Source organism: Neoarius graeffei, chromosome 26 (assembly GCF_027579695.1).
Source record: "Neoarius graeffei isolate fNeoGra1 chromosome 26, fNeoGra1.pri, whole genome shotgun sequence".
In the NCBI taxonomy this organism is placed as follows: Eukaryota; Metazoa; Chordata; class Actinopteri; order Siluriformes; family Ariidae; genus Neoarius; species Neoarius graeffei.
This window is the reverse complement of record NC_083594.1, coordinates 53,924,081-53,941,853: the sequence shown is the minus strand read 5'-3', so window position 1 is coordinate 53,941,853 and position 17,773 is coordinate 53,924,081. Positions and strand designations below refer to the sequence as shown.

The window sequence follows — 17,773 nt, the reverse complement described above, 5'->3', positions numbered from 1 at the left end:
ATTTTTTTTGTTTCGTTTTTCAAGGGTTTGCTTAAACTGTTTTTGAGTTTTTATTTTTATTTAGTGGTGTTTGGTGAAATAATTTCCCTTAAATTTAAAATAACGGGAAAATAAGAAACAATCAAAAAGTAATGTTTCAAAGCTGTTTATTAATTCTTCGTACTGCACAAACTAGCCCCATCCTTTTGGCTACGAGCGGAGCCAGCTGGTAGATCAGACTTTTGCCATAGTCGGTCGGCGAAAACGTCCTTCTTAAAAAGGAATGAGCGGAGAGCCTCTTCCTGCTCATGTTTCAACGAAAACTTAAAGTCTAATTCTTCTAAAACTGATTCCAAAGCGGAGTCAAACGAGCGCTGTTCTCTAGCCGTAGCCATCTTTCCTGTTGTGCTTTCTCCAGCGTCGCGCAGCTTTGTCGTCACTCCTGCAAAAGCCTGCCCAAAGAATCCAAACAAAAACCTTGCGTTGTGATTGGCGGGCACGATTTGATGCCCGGAGTGCTTTGTTGATATGGTGCGAGGCTAGACCCACTCGTAGGCAAAAATATTTTTGGCCGCTAGGCAGGTGGGTCTAGTTTACTAGGCTACCAGTGCAATGGAAAAAGCTCCCTTTCCTAGCCCCTCCACACGTTTTCCCAGTTGCTCTTTCAGATCATTGGCCAGATCTTCGATTCGCCGTGTGACTGTGTCATTCGACAAACTTATGTCACAGAACTTTGTTTTTTGCTCTGGGCATACAATGTTGACCACTTTCAACATGCAGTCTCGCACAAATTCTCCGTCACTAAACGGCTTGCTCCGCTTAGCTATTTCTTGAGCTACCACGTAGCTAGCCCGTGTTACAGCTTCACTGGTTTTAGCCAAATTTGTGAAAACTGACTGCTGTGCAGTGTAGCCTCTTTTAAGTTGTTCAAGCTTACTGGTGCGCTCCTTGCCACTGAATTTATTGTAGGTTTTATGTTTGGTATCATAATGCCATTTTATATTGAATTCCTTGCGCACTGCAATTACCTGCCTGCAGATCAGACAAGCGACTTTATCCGACCCGTGAGGTTCGACAAAGTAATTGTTTGTCCATTTATCTTGAAACTGCCTTTTCTCCTCGCTAACATTACGTTTTTTTCTTGAGGGGCCCGGCTCTGGCTCTCGCTCCACCATCTCCATCTTCACACGACCATTGACGGCCTTCGGGGAGTGAGGTCAAGTGCGATCGGTCGGACCACACTTGTAATTACCGCTTGTGCCTATAGATGCCGCTAAACACCACTGAACGGAGATTCATTCTTTCAAAGCAATGTACAGTTTTAACAGTTTTATAGATATTATCAGATGTTATCGCGGGCCGCCAGAAATGTTTCCGTGGGCCGCCATTGGCCCGCGGGCCGCACTTTGGGAACCAATGCTCTAAATTTAGCGTAGGTGTGAATGTGAGTGTGAATGGTTGTCTGTGTCTATGTGTCAGCCCTGTGATGACCTGGCGACTTGTCCAGGGTGTACCCCGCCTTTCGCCCGTAGTCAGCTGGGATAGGCTCCAGCTTGCCTGCGACCCTGTAGAACAGGATAAAGCGGCTACAGATAATGAGATGAGATGATCACTGTGCCATCACTGTGTCCACTAGGGGGCGACAACACAACAATCATTTATTCATTTCTTCTTCTTCTCTCTCTCTCTCTCTCTCTCTCTCACGCTTGTTAGTTGATCCTTTGATCCCCATTTTAAAACATGTTTATGTTTATTTATCCATCAGCTCCTGGTAGAACTCATATAAAAGTATGAAGGACTCCTTTGTTTTGCAGAGACGCTGTGGGCGGCCATGTTGATGTGACATCACTGGTCGGCATCAGGAATTCAGATTAATATATTTTGTGCAAAAAAATAAAATAAATTCAGCTGTGAGCCACCATTGGATTTAAACATTTTAAAATAATCCACACAGACAAGTTGGATAAGATGATGATCAAGAAGAAGCAAGATTCAAATGATTTAAAAATTGTTTCTCTGATCGAAATGATTTATTTCACAAATAAATTTCAATGTTCATAAATTTAAATAGTTTTTCAACACATTTCCTTTAGAAGGCAGTTTAAACAGCGTATCATAAAGCTCAGCATCAATATCTGTCATATCCAGATTCTGTTTCAGGTGAAAAGCATTAAAGATAATTAAATTAATGACTGTATGAGGAACATTTCAGTTCCTGAACAAATGAGAGCTGATTGAGTTCAGACTTTAAATCGAGACATGTGAGGGACAGAAGAGAAGCAGCGCGTCCTGTTCAGGGTCCATCATTCAGAGGAAGCTGAAAGGAGCCACGTTTCCTCTGAGAGGAGAGTGTGTACATCACCGCTGTGTAAACCTCATCACCATCTGCAGGGGAACAACACACACACACACACACACTGAAGACAGCTAAACTCAGTGATCAACCACTTCTTCAAGCCTCGAGTCACCTGGGACATGATCAACACTGTCATTAATGTTTACTCATGTAAATAAATAAATAAATAAATAAACATGAATAAATATAATTTTGATTTTTTTTTTGCTAAAATTTCTGTTGATACACAGCTGTGTGTTTAAGCCAAGACCCATCACAGACCCCAGCTGAATAAAGTTGAGCAGTGTGAAGGACACCAAACACCAGATGTGGATGAACATCTGAACAGCTGAACAGCTGAAAGGAGCTGCGTTTCCTCAGAGAGCTGCTGAGAGGAGAGTGTGTACATCACCTCTGTGTAAACCTCATCACCATCTGCAGGGGAACAGCACACACACACACACTGAAGACAGCTAAACTCAGTGATCAACCACTTCTTCAAGCTTTCAGTCACCTGGGACGTGATCAACACTGTCATTAACGTTCACTCATGTAAGTAGGTAAGCAAGTAAGTAAATATTAATTTCCATGAATAAATATAATTTTATGATTTTTTTTTTTGCAAAAAATTCTCTTGACACACAGCTGCGTGTTTAAGCCAAGACACATCACAGACCCCAGCTTAATAAAGTTGAGCAGTGTGTAAAGGACACCAAACACCAGATGTGGACGAACGTCCTTTTTGCTTTTTGAAGGAGAAAGTCTTGATCTCTCACATGTACATCACAGGAAAGCGAAACTTCTCTTTACATCTCACACAGAGCACAGGGTCAGCCATGACAGAACTTTACATTAGTGCATCTCAAACAATTACAATATCACAGAAAAAGTTCAATATTTTCCATCAGTTATTAAATAAAATGAAAATTTAACATATTCTCGACTCATCACATGTAAACTAAAATGTTTTGAGATTTTTTTATTTTAATTTTGATGATGATGACCTACAGTGCAAAAAGAATATTTAAAAATCTCACAATATTAGAGTATTTCATTGAGTTTGAGTCAAACAGTATAAATCCTGTGTATCTCTCAGTCTAGTTCTGTTCACGTGACCACAATCATGGGGAAGACTGCTGACCTGACAGTTATCCAGAAGATGATCATTGACCTCCTGCACAAGGAGGGTAAGCCACAGAAGGTCATTGCTGAAAAATTTGGCTGGAAAAGGTGCACAAGCAACAGGGATGACCTCAGCCTTGAGAGGATTGTCAAGAAAAGTCAATTCAAGAACTTGGGAGAACTTCACAAGGAGTGGACTGAGGTTGGTGTCAGTGCATCAAGAACCACCACGAACAGACGTCTTCAGGAAAGGGGCTAAAACTGTCACATTCCTCATATCAAGCCCCTCCTGAACCAGAGACAACGTCAGAAGCGTCTTACGAGGGCTAAAGAGAGAAAGAACTGGACTGTTGCTCAGTGGTCCAAAGTCGTCTTTTCAGTAAATTTTGCATTTCATTTGGAAATCAAGGTCCGAGAGTCTGGAGGAAGAGTGGAGAGGCACAGAATCCCAGGTGTTTGAGGTCCAGTGTGAAAATCCGCAGTGTGTGATGATTTTTAGTGCCATGTCATCTGCTGGTGTTGGTCCACTGTGTTTTATCAAGTTCAAAGTCAATGCAGCATCTACCAGGAGATTGTACAGCACTTCATGCTTCCATCTGCTGACAAGCTTTCTGGACATGCTGATTTCCTTTTCCAGCAGGACTTAGCACCTGACTACAGTGCCAAAACTATGACCAAATGGTTTGCTGACCCTGATATTACTGTGCTTGACTGGCCAACCATCTCGCCTGACCCAAACTCCAGAGAGACTCTATGAGCAACTGTCAAGAGGAAGATGAGATACACCACCCGACCCAAAAATACAGACGAGTTGAAGGTCGCTATCAAAGCAACCTGGGCTTCAATAACACCTCTGCAGTGCCACAGGCTGATCACCTCCATGCCACGCCCCATTGCCCAACCAAGTACTGAGTGTATAACTGACCACACTTTCTAGAAGTTGTACATTTCTGTATTTTTTGATTGATCTTGAGAAATGTTCTAATCATCTGAGACACTGGATTTCTGATTCTCATGAGCTATAAGACATATTCATGAAAATTAAAACAAAAAAAGGCTTGAAATATTTCTCTTTAATGTGTCATGAAAGTTTCCTTTTTTGGATTAAATAGCTTGAGATGCCCTCGTATTTACCGAGGCTCAGTGGATGTGAGCTGACTTTCAGTGCTCATCAGTGAAATTATCCTGTAAGAAAAACTAGTTTCGGGTTCATTTGTGTCAATTCTGCAGTTACACATGGTGCTGGGTGATTTTACTCCTCCGAGTGTGTGTGTGTGTGTGTGTGTGTGTGTGTGTGTGTGTGTGTGTGTTACAGATTCCTGCTTGAGTTTAACTTTTACAGCTGGTGGAGTTGGGACTCGACTGTAAAAGGTGGTTCAGTTTTGCTCATCTCCTTATTGAGTTACTCAGAAGGATCTCTTTCAGTATTTATGAAATTTGTTGACAAAGTAGAACCATGAGGATGTATTTATGATAGTGTGTGTGTGTGTGTGTGTTCCAGCTGACAGAGCGAACAGGAGGGCGATGCTGGTGCCATGTGATATGGAGTATCCTGTGTTTGTCTCAGAGCGCACGATCAAAGAGACGGCAGGCAGCATCGACTGCAACGGCTGTATCAGGTGTGTGTGTGTGTGAAGACAAGAACAAGATAAGAAGCCTTTATTTCTCATACGTACACTCAAGCACAGACTGAAGCAGTGAAATCCCTCCTCTGTATTTAACCCATTTGAAGCAGTGAACACACGCATGTGCGCACACACACAAGTGAGCAATGAGCGTGCACGCACACACACACACACACAGCAGTGGGCAGCGATGCTACAGCACCCGGGGAGAACATGCAAACTCCACACAGAAAGCCCCCCTCAGCACTGGGCTCGAACCCAGAACCTTCTTGCTGTGAGGCGACAGTGCTAACCACCACGCTACTACATCACTGTGCCGCCGTGTGTGTGTCCCCTCAGCTTCACTCTGCAAGTGACTCACCAGATCAATACAGTACATGCATTTTTTTTGTCATCGCAGCCTTTGAAGCTCGTCTCGAATCTGCAGCGCTGCTTTCTCAAACATTTTTAAATTAAAAAACAGACAGCAGGTTTTGGTTTTCTTTTGCTGAATGAAACAGCTGGTACAGTTTATCATTCTTTAGCCAGTGTGTGGTTGAAGTTAAGATAAACAACAGGATGATGGGTTATGGTTATTTTGCATAACCCAAGGGTATCCTGTGTGTGTGTGTGTGTGTGTAGATCCCTAGATTATATTGCATCATTAACATTTAAGATCCTCCTTTAACGGACCGTTTTGTGACACACAACTGTAACTTTCTCAACAATTGCAAGTCAGGTTCCATCCATCCATTATCCGTAGCTGCTTATCCTCTATCGGGTCACAGGTAAGGTGGAGCCTATCCCAGCTGACTACGGGTGAAAGGTGGGGTACACCCTGGACAAGTCACCAGGTCATCACAGGGCTGACACATAGACACAGACAACCATTCACACTCACATTCACACCTACGCTCAATTTAGAGTCACCAGTTAACCTAACCTGCATGTCTTTGGACTGTGGGGGAAACCGGAGCACCCGGAGGAAACCCACGCGGACACGGGGAGAACATGCAAACTCCACACAGAAAGGCCCTCGCCAGCCACGGGGCTCGAACCCAGACCTTCTTGCTGTGAGGCGACAGCACTAACCACTACACCACCGTGCCGCCCCCGAATTCACCAATCGAGAATAAATTCAAAGATAGCGCACACTGAATAAAGAGCTGGATACACTTTCAATACATTGTAATAAGCCCCACCCAAACTTCATCATCAGCCTTACCCAAACAAAGAGTTTGTTGGTTTGTTTGTTGCATTGTTCGTTTCATTAAATTCTGGTTTGTTTTTAGCTCATCCAGCCGCAGACCAGGCCGGATGAGCGAATACGATCACGCATCATCCATTCACAATTTACAAAAATCGCTACTCCTCCTATAGGATTGATCGGATTTCGATCAACCTCACACACAATGTTCCCCAGGTGGGTATGCATAAAAATTGTCAAGATGGTGGTGACACCTCTCATATTTACGATTTTATAGGCGTCTTGGCCGGTATGAGCTCCAGCCTCTCTGAGGCCATTTATTTTTATCTAATTCGGCAGTTATCTTGTGCTCGTAGCTGCTCCAGCTCGTTGCTGGAAAAATTTTTTGCTTACACCCGCCAGATCACCAACTCAAAGGATATTAATATCACTGTGCGTGCAGTGTTGTGCGAAGTGTTGGCTCAAGAACTGTGAAAAAGTCGTTTGTGTGGTTTCAGAAAGAAGGTGAAAAAAATAATGATGCGCTGTGGTGAATGAAACGCTCGACACGTCCTCAGAGTGGGACTCTGAGCTCTCTGCTGTTCGTAACACAGGAAGGAGAAACTTTCCAAGGCATCAAAAAAACAAACGTTGCAGCAAACAGAGAACAGACACTGTGGGTTGGTTTTGTTGCGGTGCAGAGCAGAGCTGAAAATACCTTATGTGATAACTGAGATGCTGAAGTTCTGTAGGTTCTCAGAATAAAACAGTCTCATCGAGAACCCCAGGTGGTTTTTTGGTTGTCTGTTTGAAAAGCCGTTTTTGGACAAGAGTGTAGTGTGGTGAGGTGATGAAGTTTTTTTTTCATACTTTCACACTTTGTTCCTTTCATGAGTTCATAAAAATAACTATTAAAACCTGAGTTTACTGCAATAACCCTGTCTAGAAGGTTCTCCATATTTTGTTTATGTTCATGTTTTGTTTGTTCGGGCCCGAGCACCATCGGGGCAAAGATCCGATTCGATCCGGAAACACACTTGGTTTTTTTTCCTCAAGACGTGACCATGTTTGAGGTTTTCCCCATGAGTGAAAACACTGACACATCAGTGCTTGTGACAGCTCCTCAGGGACCGAGGCTTGGCAGGGATCCATTGCGCCACCAAATGTCATTGACTCTTGTTATCAGCATATAACTTCACATACACACACCACATTCGGTACACGTGTGGGGCTCCCAAAGACAAACACATTGATAATATACATTGCATTAGCCCCGCCCTATAGGAAGTGAGATATTTTGGATTTTGTCCACTTCGACACTTGAAATCCTGCTCCAAGGCGGTTCCTCAGATTCACGGCAGATTTGGTCGACATGACGTGAAGATGTTCCTGATGTTAAATTGTGAAGGGATTTTTGATATCTTCCAAGGCGTCCAAATGGGAACACAATGAATTTATACATCTCAACACGCAAACAGGAAGTGCCTCATACGGTAGATCTTTCATGCATTGCTTGATATGGCTCAGACTTCACAGGTTATTGGTTCTGATGGTTCTGATCATATTCATATGTCCAGAGTGACACTGTGGCATAGCGCCACCATCTGGCCACAGAAAGAGTGGCTGCTTTTTCACCCATCTCAGCTACATTGCTCCTGGATGGTTCATCAGATTCATGTCAGATTTGCGATAGTTATTGGTTATGATGATGATGATGATGATATCCAGATGCCCAGAGTGACTCTCTGGTATAGCGCCACCATCTGGCAACAGAAAGAGGGGTTTTTTTGAACGCGTCTTGGTGATATTGCTCCAAGACAGTTTTGTTTATGAAATGTTGTGTGAATATGGTGATATCACCAGAGGTGTGATTGCACCAAAGAAGTCAGGGCCTGTTGTCATTGTTGCTTGCAGCTATAATGAATTAATTTGTTTGTGGTTTTCTTTTATTTCCCATTTTTTAATTGGTTAAGGACTGTTGTAGTTCTTAACCAATCGAAAAACTGCTTGTAGATTTGCATTGAAAGTTTTGCAGAAACACAGAACACTGTGTTTACAATCAAGTGTAAGGTTCCTTGAATTTGAGGGGGGAAAAAAAACAGTTATGCACTGATCGATTGATTTTACAACTTATGGTGGTAAATAAAAGTGTGACTTTTCATGGAAAACACAGAATTGTCTGGGTGACCCCAAACTTTTGAAAGGTAGTGTAGATACTCATCTCATCTCATTATCTGTAGCCGCTTTATCCTGTTCTACAGGGTCGCAGGCAAGCTGGATCCTATCCCAGCTGACTACGGGCGAAAGGCGGGGTACACCCTGGACAAGTTGCCAGGTCATCACAGGGCTGACACATAGACACAGACAACCATTCACACTCACAATCACACCTACGCTCAATTTAGAGTCACCAGTTAACCTAACCTGCATGTCTTTGGACTGTGGGGGAAACCGGAGCACCCGGAGGAAACCCACGCGGACACGGGGAGAACATGCAAACTCCGCACAGAAAGGCCCTCGTCGGCCATGGGGCTTGAACCCAGACCCTCTTGCTGTGAGGCGACAGCGCTAACCACTACACCACCGTGCCGCCCAAGTGTAGATACTTGTGTAAAAAAAAAACTACTCTCGTAAATCTAGAAGTACTGATTTAACCTCTTTTCTCAAGTCAAAGTACAAAAGTACAGACTCTGAAATGTTCTCAAAGTATAAATGTAAAAAGTCGCCCTTTGAAGGGAAATGAACGTTTACAGGATTGCTGTTGTTCCAATTTCATCCATCTACAAATTGTAAAAATGGTTCATTGGAATAAAGATCAACCTTCAGTTTGTCAAATAGGATCACTTCCTCACGCCACCGGGAGGAGGTCAGGGGCGTGGTTAAGCAGTAGGTATGGCACTGGGAGGAGGGGTTTTTTGGAACGAGTTGATGTGAAACACCTGGACCTCATTATCTAACATGTATTTATGGTGTTCTCTTTGCTCTCTCTCTGGACAGCAGTGAGCTGAACATGTGGGTTCCTGAATGTCGAACTGAAAAACTGTGTGTTTATGTTTATGGACTGTACCAAGTGCTTGAGTGAACATCATGTCTAAAACTAACAAAGAGCTTTTTTTTTTTTAACTGTTAAAAAGTCTGAAAAGGATAAAGGACCCGTACTCTCTGTGATGGTCTTTACTTTGTGTTCTCTGCTCCTCCTGTTTGTATCATGACCCCATTAGCGCTGATCTCTCTCGGTGTCGCTGTGAGTGGGCTCGCCTACGTGTCTGTGTGCTTACTTGTGGCTTTTTCCACTTCCTGCAACAAATGTACGCTTGTAAAACCGTCTTTAAAATCCCCTTTGTATGAGCATTTAATGTACCGTATATTTTATCTGAATTACTGTGTTGAGTCTTAAGATAAGATAAAATAAGATATTCCTTTATTAATCCCCATGAGGAGAAATTCAGGTGTTGCATCAGTTCAAGTACAGAGTAAAATATAGATAAATACAGATTAAGTTAAAGAAAAAAAAAGAATTAAATATAATAAAGACAGATACGAGGGTAAGTCAAAAAGTTCTAAGACAAATGAAAAAAATCTTTATTTATGAATATAACAAAGCTATTTCTCTACATATCCTCCATTTAAGCCTAAACACTTCTGCAAGCGATGTTTCCATCGGAGAATTCCTTCTTTGAATTCTTTTGAATTCCTTTTGAAATTATAACATCTGTCTTAGAACTCTTTGACTTACCCTCATATAATAGAATATAATATATAATATATTTAACAGTTATTCCATGAAATCGAGTGGTACATGAGCTGATAGTTGTCTATAATCCATGTACGACGAGATTGAGTGGAATAACTGTTTTATTCTATCCACATTCACTGAAATGACAGGAGCAATTTGTGAAAAAAATGCGATAATTCTTGAAAAATAAATATGTTCTTACCATCAAATACTTTTATTCCATATTTTGTTGCACTTTTTTTTGTATTTTTGGGGGGATTTTGTTTTCAAGTGGAGTTTTTATTTCGTCCTCGGTTGGTTCAGTAACGCTCTGCCATTTTGTTTTTCTCTACTCACGCCCTGTGTCTGAAACCACTCACTTGTTCACTACTCCCTACTCACTATATAGGGAATTACTATCAAAAGTCAAAGAGTCCCATATATGTTTTCGTACGTACATTGGGGAGTGCCTGTTAGAGAGCACACTCTGTCTAGGCTGTCAGCATGGTGAGGTAGGGTGGCCAGTTCCTTTCCTCGCCACCTTTAACTTCCCCAGTGTTTCCACCAGGTCCCCATTCACTGCTGGGTGGACAGGAGGCGAGCCCCAGATCACCATCCGAGGCGAGGCTCAAACCGGGGCCCATTCGCTTGGCGGTCAAGCGCTCTAACCACTTGGCCACCTTGCCTCGGGAATTACTATACAGAGGACTATACAGTGAGCTCATTGATAAAATGAAAACACATTTTCGGACGCTACTCCACCACACCGTTATTTACATCATTATTGTCACAAAATTAAAGCGTGCCAGATCAGTCGGCTGGTGGGTTTTCAAAATAATAAATACAGGCATGTATTTTTGTGATCAATCCATATTATACTGAGCGTATTTCCCACATTAATCAATACAAAGTACTTTGTGTCTGCTGCATCTTTCAGCTCTTTTAAATCAAGGCTGAATACTTTCTTTCTTCTTTGCCACTGTGTTTTATTTAATAAAATTTGAAGCTTTGGATTGAGTTCTTTCAGCGCGACCGCAATGCATGATGGGATATATTGCTTGGTTAGTGATTATCGGTTGTACACTACTTTTCGTGATGCATTGTAGGACACTTTGAGTGCACTATATAGGGCGTAATGGCGACCTCACTATATAGTCCACTGTATAGTCGGTGGTGATTGATTTTGGACACAGGGCCGGTATATGATCTGATATCCTAGTAGTAGAGTAGCCAATCAGAGCACACGATTGCTCATATCCAGTGAATTTGGATGGAATTTTTTATATATCTCATCTCGTCTCATTATCTCTAGCCGCTTTATCCTGTTCTACAGGGTCGCAGGCAAGCTGGAGCCTATCCCAGCTGACTACGGGAGAAAGGCGGGGTACACCCTGGACAAGTCGCCAGGTCATCACAGGGCTGACACATAGACACAGACAACCATTCACACTCACATTCACACCTACGGTCAATTTAGAGTCACCAGTTAACCTAACCTGCATGTCTTTGGACTGTGGGGGAAACCGGAGCACCCGGAGGAAACCCACGCGGACACGGGGAGAACATGCAAACTCCGCACAGAAAGGCCCTCGCCGGCCCCGGGGCTCGAACCCAGGACCTTCTTGCTGTGAGGCGACAGCGCTAACCACTACACCACCGTGCCGCCCATTTTTTATATATAATAAAATATAATATAAAAAAAGACAGAGCTAAATAAGGACAATTGCTCACAAAGGGCAGCAACAAACAACAAGAATTGGTTGTAGCATGACCTCCACTAGTGCTGTAGTGCGATATAAAGTGACAAGTCTTGAGTATTATTCTATAATAGACACTGCAGTCACAGCCAAACAGCAGCCTGAAGTCAATTTATTTAAAGTGCCAGAGCTGAGTATTCAATTTAAGGCATGTGTTGCATCAAAAAACATAAAAATGAGAAATAATTTACACTGTGTAAGGTGCATCAGTGCATCTGCAGCAGGCTGTACACTGCGCCTTTATCTTTGGGGCCCACTTGAGTGTCAGTGATGGAACAGTACACGTGCTCGCCATCATCCTAAAAGTGTCAGAGCAAAACAGGAACACATCAACCATCAGCAGCGTTTTAAAAGAAGATTTTTTTCGACTTGCATTAAAAACCGGTGTGTTTCAGAGCAGTTACCAATGAAAGCAATGACACACTGCAAGACTGCAATGTTCAAACCAGACCACAAAGCAGAAGAACAGCTCAGCAGATGTCACATTCCTAAAGCTGTTACTCACCTCTGGTTTCACAGAATCTTCTTTTCTGTCTGAGCTGCTCTCTGAAAATTAATTCACATGATTCAGAGCGTTAAAGTCGTCACACAGTGGCATGACATGCAGATTATTCAACAGTGATTCACAAAGGATTTTTCGGCTACACCATCACCTTTTACTGCACTTTTCCAACAATTATCAGAAAGAAGATGAATAGATTGTTTGTTTAATAATAGAGAATGAGACCGTGATGCCGATCACATTCCTGATTGTTACAAATTCATCTGAAAAGTTTTCTGCATATTGTGATTTGTCGAAGTCGTATGATTTTTTTTAAGAGTCTGTTCCTGAAGAAATGAACATAGGCTCAATGTAAATATTCCGCATTCACATGATGTGGTGAGTGTTCTTTTTCATTTTTCATTCTTGTTTTTTTTAAAGAAACATATTTAACAGTTACAGTCTGCATGTTTCGGGAAACAATGTGCAAGTTGTTGTTTCACGTTGCACATTGGCAACGCAGCCCATGCACTCAGAGAACATGTCATGAGATGTTTATCAGATTTGGTTTTGAAGATAATTCAACTGCAAGATCTGAGAAAAGACAGCAGCTCAGCTACCAATGAAAAGTGAAAGTTGGTTTTGGTCAAACACCAGCATTGCATGAATGTAGTCGGGTGATGGCAGCCCCTCTGAGACGGGCTGTAACAGGTGACAGGTTACCATTAACAGGAAGGAGATAGAGATCCACCATCAGCTGAGCTGAAAGTCACATAGTGCTCCCAGGGGCGGAGCTAAGGGGTGGCCGGGGGGTGGCCACCCCAGGGCACACCTTGGCCCCGCCCTGGCCACCCCAGGGCCGGACAATAAAATTTATAAAACCGATATGTCCCACGAAATATTAGTTCCGCCCGCTGGATTTTTGTTCCGCCTATTTGGTTTCTGCGGGGATGCATATTACCGTAGCACATAAACATTTCACGCGTTCAAGCAGCAGGTGGTATCAGATAGTCATGCTCTAATCCGACAACACAACAACCTACGAACTACGTGAACGTGCGATTAATTTGGGATGTAAGTTATTCATCTCTTATACTCGCTTCAAGTTTTCTCACTTTGTAGACAGACAGTTACAATTCCGTCCTCAGACAATTCAGAGTTTACAGAAATCTCCCGAGTTTCCAGAAATCTCCACTTTGCCCGGGGTTTTTGAAAGTATCCGTTTTCAGTGACTGAAACCTTCGTTTACATGTAAATGCAACCGTATAGATAAATATGCGTCTTTATAGATATCCGGCTACAGTGGGATTTGTGCTGTGTGCACACATAGATAGATAGATAGATAGATAGATAGATAGATAGAAAGCAAAACGTCGGTGGTTTTCGATTGTACGACTCAAAAGAGAAAATTATGTCAGCAAGTTAGCTGTCTGTGAATCACTTTGCTCGCTCTAACCGCTGAATACAACTTTTAAAGTTAATGTTTGTCTGTTACATGAAAATATAGAGATGTTGTGTGTTACTGGTGGGAGAACACATTGATTAATAATCGTCACACTCACTCATACACAACACTCATGCATTCTCTCAACACACACACACACTCCCCCTACCCCTCTCTCTCAACACACACAATTCGTATGCTACAGCTCATCTACATGCAGTGCACATACTTTCCCCCTCTCTCTCTCACACACACACACACACACACCACTCATGCACTACACCAGGGCTTTTCAAAGTGGGGGGCGCCAGAGTTCTTCAGGGGGGGCGCAACGTCTCATCTCATTATCTGTAGCCGCTTTATCCTTCTACAGGGTCACAGGCAAGCTGGAGCCTATCCCAGCTGACTACGGGTGAAAGGCGGGGTTCACCCTGGACAAGTCGCCAGGTCATCACAGGGGGGGCGCAACGTGAGAGACAAAATGGATCGGTTTTTAGTACCTAAAGCTACAGTGAGTGAGGAGACAAAGTCTGGGCCAAGCAAAAAAACGGAGCCTCCAGGATGTTGCGATTTGCAACTTCAGTGCAAATTCAACCAATCCCCACGAATTCAGGGCGGTGTTGCAATTATATCCAATCACCGCAACTTTCCCGCAAATTTGACCAATCATTGGCGTCGTCTTGAGGTGACGTCGACAAACTACCTTCCGCCTTATTTCCGTGTGTTCAAGAGAAGCAGCATGCGCGCAGTGTTGCCAGATTGGGAAGTTTCAAGTGCAGTTTGGCGGGTTTTGAACATATTTTCGACTGGAAAACGTCAGCAGTATCTGGCAACACTGAAAGTGTGTTATGTTTACAGTGAAGGACTGTGTGCACTTTATATTTTTTTACTTAATACAAGAAATTAATGGATGCCAACATTTTTGCCAAAATGGTATTTTATTTTCCATTGTTTAGGCAGCTTCAGCATCATACTGTGAGATTCTGTTCAAATTGCTTTTTTCTTCTATGAAGCCTGAGCCATTTATTTAATTAGTTTATAATTATTGTTTAATTTAGTCTTCAGGAAAGACTGACTGTACACAGCACTAGTATTAATAGGTTTTTTCTTACATGAAAGCTGAGGCATTTATCTTATATTTTAAGGTAACTTCATGTTGTGCTGTGAGGTTCTCTGCACTTTAACTTTTGAACCAACAGGTGCATTTGGATAAGTAAAGCCTATTTTTCTGCATTTTTGTAGTCCTGGTAATCTTTTATATTGGTAAAGTTGTTTATAGGACCATTTCTCTTTGTTTTTTTAATCAATAGTTTTTCAGTAATAACTTAATATTTAACATATCACTCAATTTTAATCACAAAAAGAGAAAATCGCAACAATTTCTCGCAACTTTCACTTCCTCCCGCAATGTAATCGCAACAAAAACCTAAAAAACACCGCAACTTTCATCGTAATTTTTTTTGGAAAACCCCCGCAACATCAGACATTTTAGCCGCAACAATCACAAAAAAGGCCCGCGGAATCCTGGGGGACTGGAAAAAGAAGGAAGTATGACCACGATTATTTAAAGTTTGGATTTTCATGGACTGGATCTGAAGATGCTCCACTGCCACAGTGTGTTGTCTGCCAAGAGGTGCTAGCTAACGATCCTATGGGATGTTTAAAATGTGTAAAACAAGATGTTTTAAAAAGCACAGATGTTTAAAATGTGAAAAAGAAAAAAATAATGTGTACAACAACCATTTTTTAAAAATACGAATGGAACATAAGTATAGCAACAACAAAATTGTAAGGGGGGGGGGCCGCGGTTGTTTATTTGCTCTCCGAGGGGGGGCTCACTCTCCCACACTTTGAAAACCCCTGCACTACACCTCATCTATGTCATGTGTTCCATCAGTGTAACACTTTCACTCACACACACACTCACACGCACGCGCGCACACACACACACACACACACACACACATTTTGTAACTCAACACATTGTTTGTACAGTACTTACAATGGACAATGTAACAACATGTTGTAAGTGTTTACGTATGTTGTATGTATGAGTTAAGTAGACAAGTATTTTCCTTTTCCTGAGCAAAGCACTCTTTATTCAAGCCTGACTAATATCCTTACTACTTCCCAGGTGCCTGGGACAGGTGATCTTTTAGTTTTACTTTTGCATTTTAGTAGTGATCGTTAAAATCCTGATGCTTAACTAGAGTAAACAAGTTGGATGGTTTCTTTGTTTTGCAGATGCTTTATGTTACATAAATAAATTAATACATTAATTTCTGACCTCTTGGCTCACATGGGTTTTGTTCATGAGTTCGGCACCAGATACGCCAACAGATACATCAGAATACAGGAAATCAAATCTAGCTAATTCAAAATTTCCCCGGGGAGGACCCCTGGACTCCCCCCCCCCCCCCTTATTTAGTCACAGCATGGCCACCCCTTGTGTATCCTTGGCCCCTCTTTGGCCACCCCATGTAAAAAATCCTGGCTACGCCACTGAGTGCTCCTGGGTACAATAATTCATAAACATGGTGCCAACCTCTATGAATATGCTGATGACACACAGCTGTGAGTTCAAGCCAAGACAAGTAACAGACCCCAACTGAATAAAGTCAATCAGTGTGGAAAGGACACCAAACACCAGATGTGGAGGACTGTCCCTTTGGCTTTGAGAAGAAGAAGAAGAAGGTATTTATTTCTCACATATACATCACATTAAAGTGAAATTCTTCTCTTTGCATATCTCAGCTTTTTTGGAACTTGGGTTCAGAGCCCAGGGTCAGCGATGATACTGTTCCCCTGGAGCACAAAGGGTTAAGGGCTTTGCTCAAGGAGCCAGCAGAGTCAACTTGAACCCCCGATCTTCAGCCACAGAAAAATCACGACTGTTTTACAGGGTCCAGTGGCTGCTGGAAATATAAGCAGAAGCGTACTGAGTTGAAACGGTGGCAGCGATAAACATGAGTGTGATTTTCGCTGAGTTTGACCACAGGCGTTGCATGTTTGAGCTGCTCTTTCCCAATTTCTTTCACCACTTCTACATCCTTATGTTTTTGTTTTTGTGTGGATGTTTCAAAGCACCATGATGTTACTGTATGTGATGCAGTGTTGTAGTCGAGTCATTAACCTTGAGTCCGAGTCCAGTCTTGAGTCCGAGTCCAGTCTAGAGTCCTCAGTGTTCAAATCTGAGTCAAGTCCAAGTCATCGAAGAAAATTTCAAGTTGAGTCTGAGTTGAGTCCACTATTGATCTGAGTCGAGTTCGAATCAAGTCTGAGTTGAGTCCACTATTGATCTGAGTCGAGTTCGAATCAAGTCTGAGTTGAGTCCACTATTGATCTGAGTCGAGTTCAAGTCAGAGAACAAGACTCCAACTGCACCATTCGATGGTGGCTGTTGCTGCCTTGATGTGAAACCATTTATGGTGCACGTGTGAGACTCCGCTTGGCGCGTGCGCTAGTGTGCCTGAGAGTCTATCTGATGCACACACCAAGGCGCGCAGGTGTGACACTCTTACACAAAATTCAAACAAAAATTAATGAAGATATGAATATCTTATGCCAAATAATTATGACATCTCATCTCATCTCATTGTCTGTAGCCGCTTTATCCTGTTCTACAGGGTCGCAGGCAAGCTGGAGCCTATCCCAGCTGACTACGGGTGAAAGGCGGGGTACACCCTGGACAAGTCGCCAGGTCATCACAGGGCTGACACATAGACACAGACAACCATTCACACTCACATTCACACCTACGCTCAATTTAGAGTCACCAGTTAACCTAACCTGCATGTCTTTGGACTGTGGGGGAAACCGGAGCACCCAAAATCTGAGTCCTCATCGCCAATTTATGAGTCCTCATGCAGTTAATGTACGAGTCTGAGTCCAAGTCTGAGTCATCGGTGCTGAAGTCCAAGTCAAGAGTCCTAAAAATTAGGGCACGAGTCCTGGACTCGAGTATTACAAGCCTGATGTGATGTGTGTGAGTTTGTACTGTATGACTTACCGAAAAGCAGGGACGGTGAGGGGACTGAGCTGATCACAGAATAAGTTCCAGGATCTTCTGAACCGGACTAAACATCAGACAGAAGGAAAGAATATCAGTTTATACCGAAGCATTAATAGTAACTGATCGTCATTAATGATC

The 17,773-nt window shown here is 42.6% G+C and overlaps 1 protein-coding gene and 1 long non-coding RNA gene across 2 annotated transcripts in view; one reads left to right on the top strand and one right to left on the bottom strand.

Moving 5' to 3' along the window:
- Positions 1 to 4,601: 4,601 nt before the first annotated feature.
- On the top strand, positions 4,602 to 5,050 carry LOC132874609 (uncharacterized). Its single transcript, XR_009651683.1, has 3 exons — positions 4,602 to 4,623; positions 4,752 to 4,807; positions 4,938 to 5,050. It is a non-coding gene; the product is annotated as an uncharacterized LOC132874609 (long non-coding RNA).
- A 6,468-nt stretch (positions 5,051 to 11,518) lies between these two features.
- The window catches only part of LOC132874038 (salivary glue protein Sgs-3-like), a 29,363-nt gene continuing 23,108 nt past the window's right edge, over positions 11,519 to 17,773 (bottom strand). The window contains exons 12-14 of the mRNA XM_060909906.1: positions 17,633 to 17,699; positions 12,204 to 12,244; positions 11,519 to 11,997 (exon numbers count right to left, since the gene is read on the bottom strand). Of these exons, the coding sequence (XP_060765889.1) occupies positions 11,905 to 11,997; positions 12,204 to 12,244; positions 17,633 to 17,699 (201 nt within the window). The 3' untranslated portion in view covers positions 11,519 to 11,904. The remainder of the gene's footprint in view (positions 11,998 to 12,203; positions 12,245 to 17,632; positions 17,700 to 17,773) is intronic.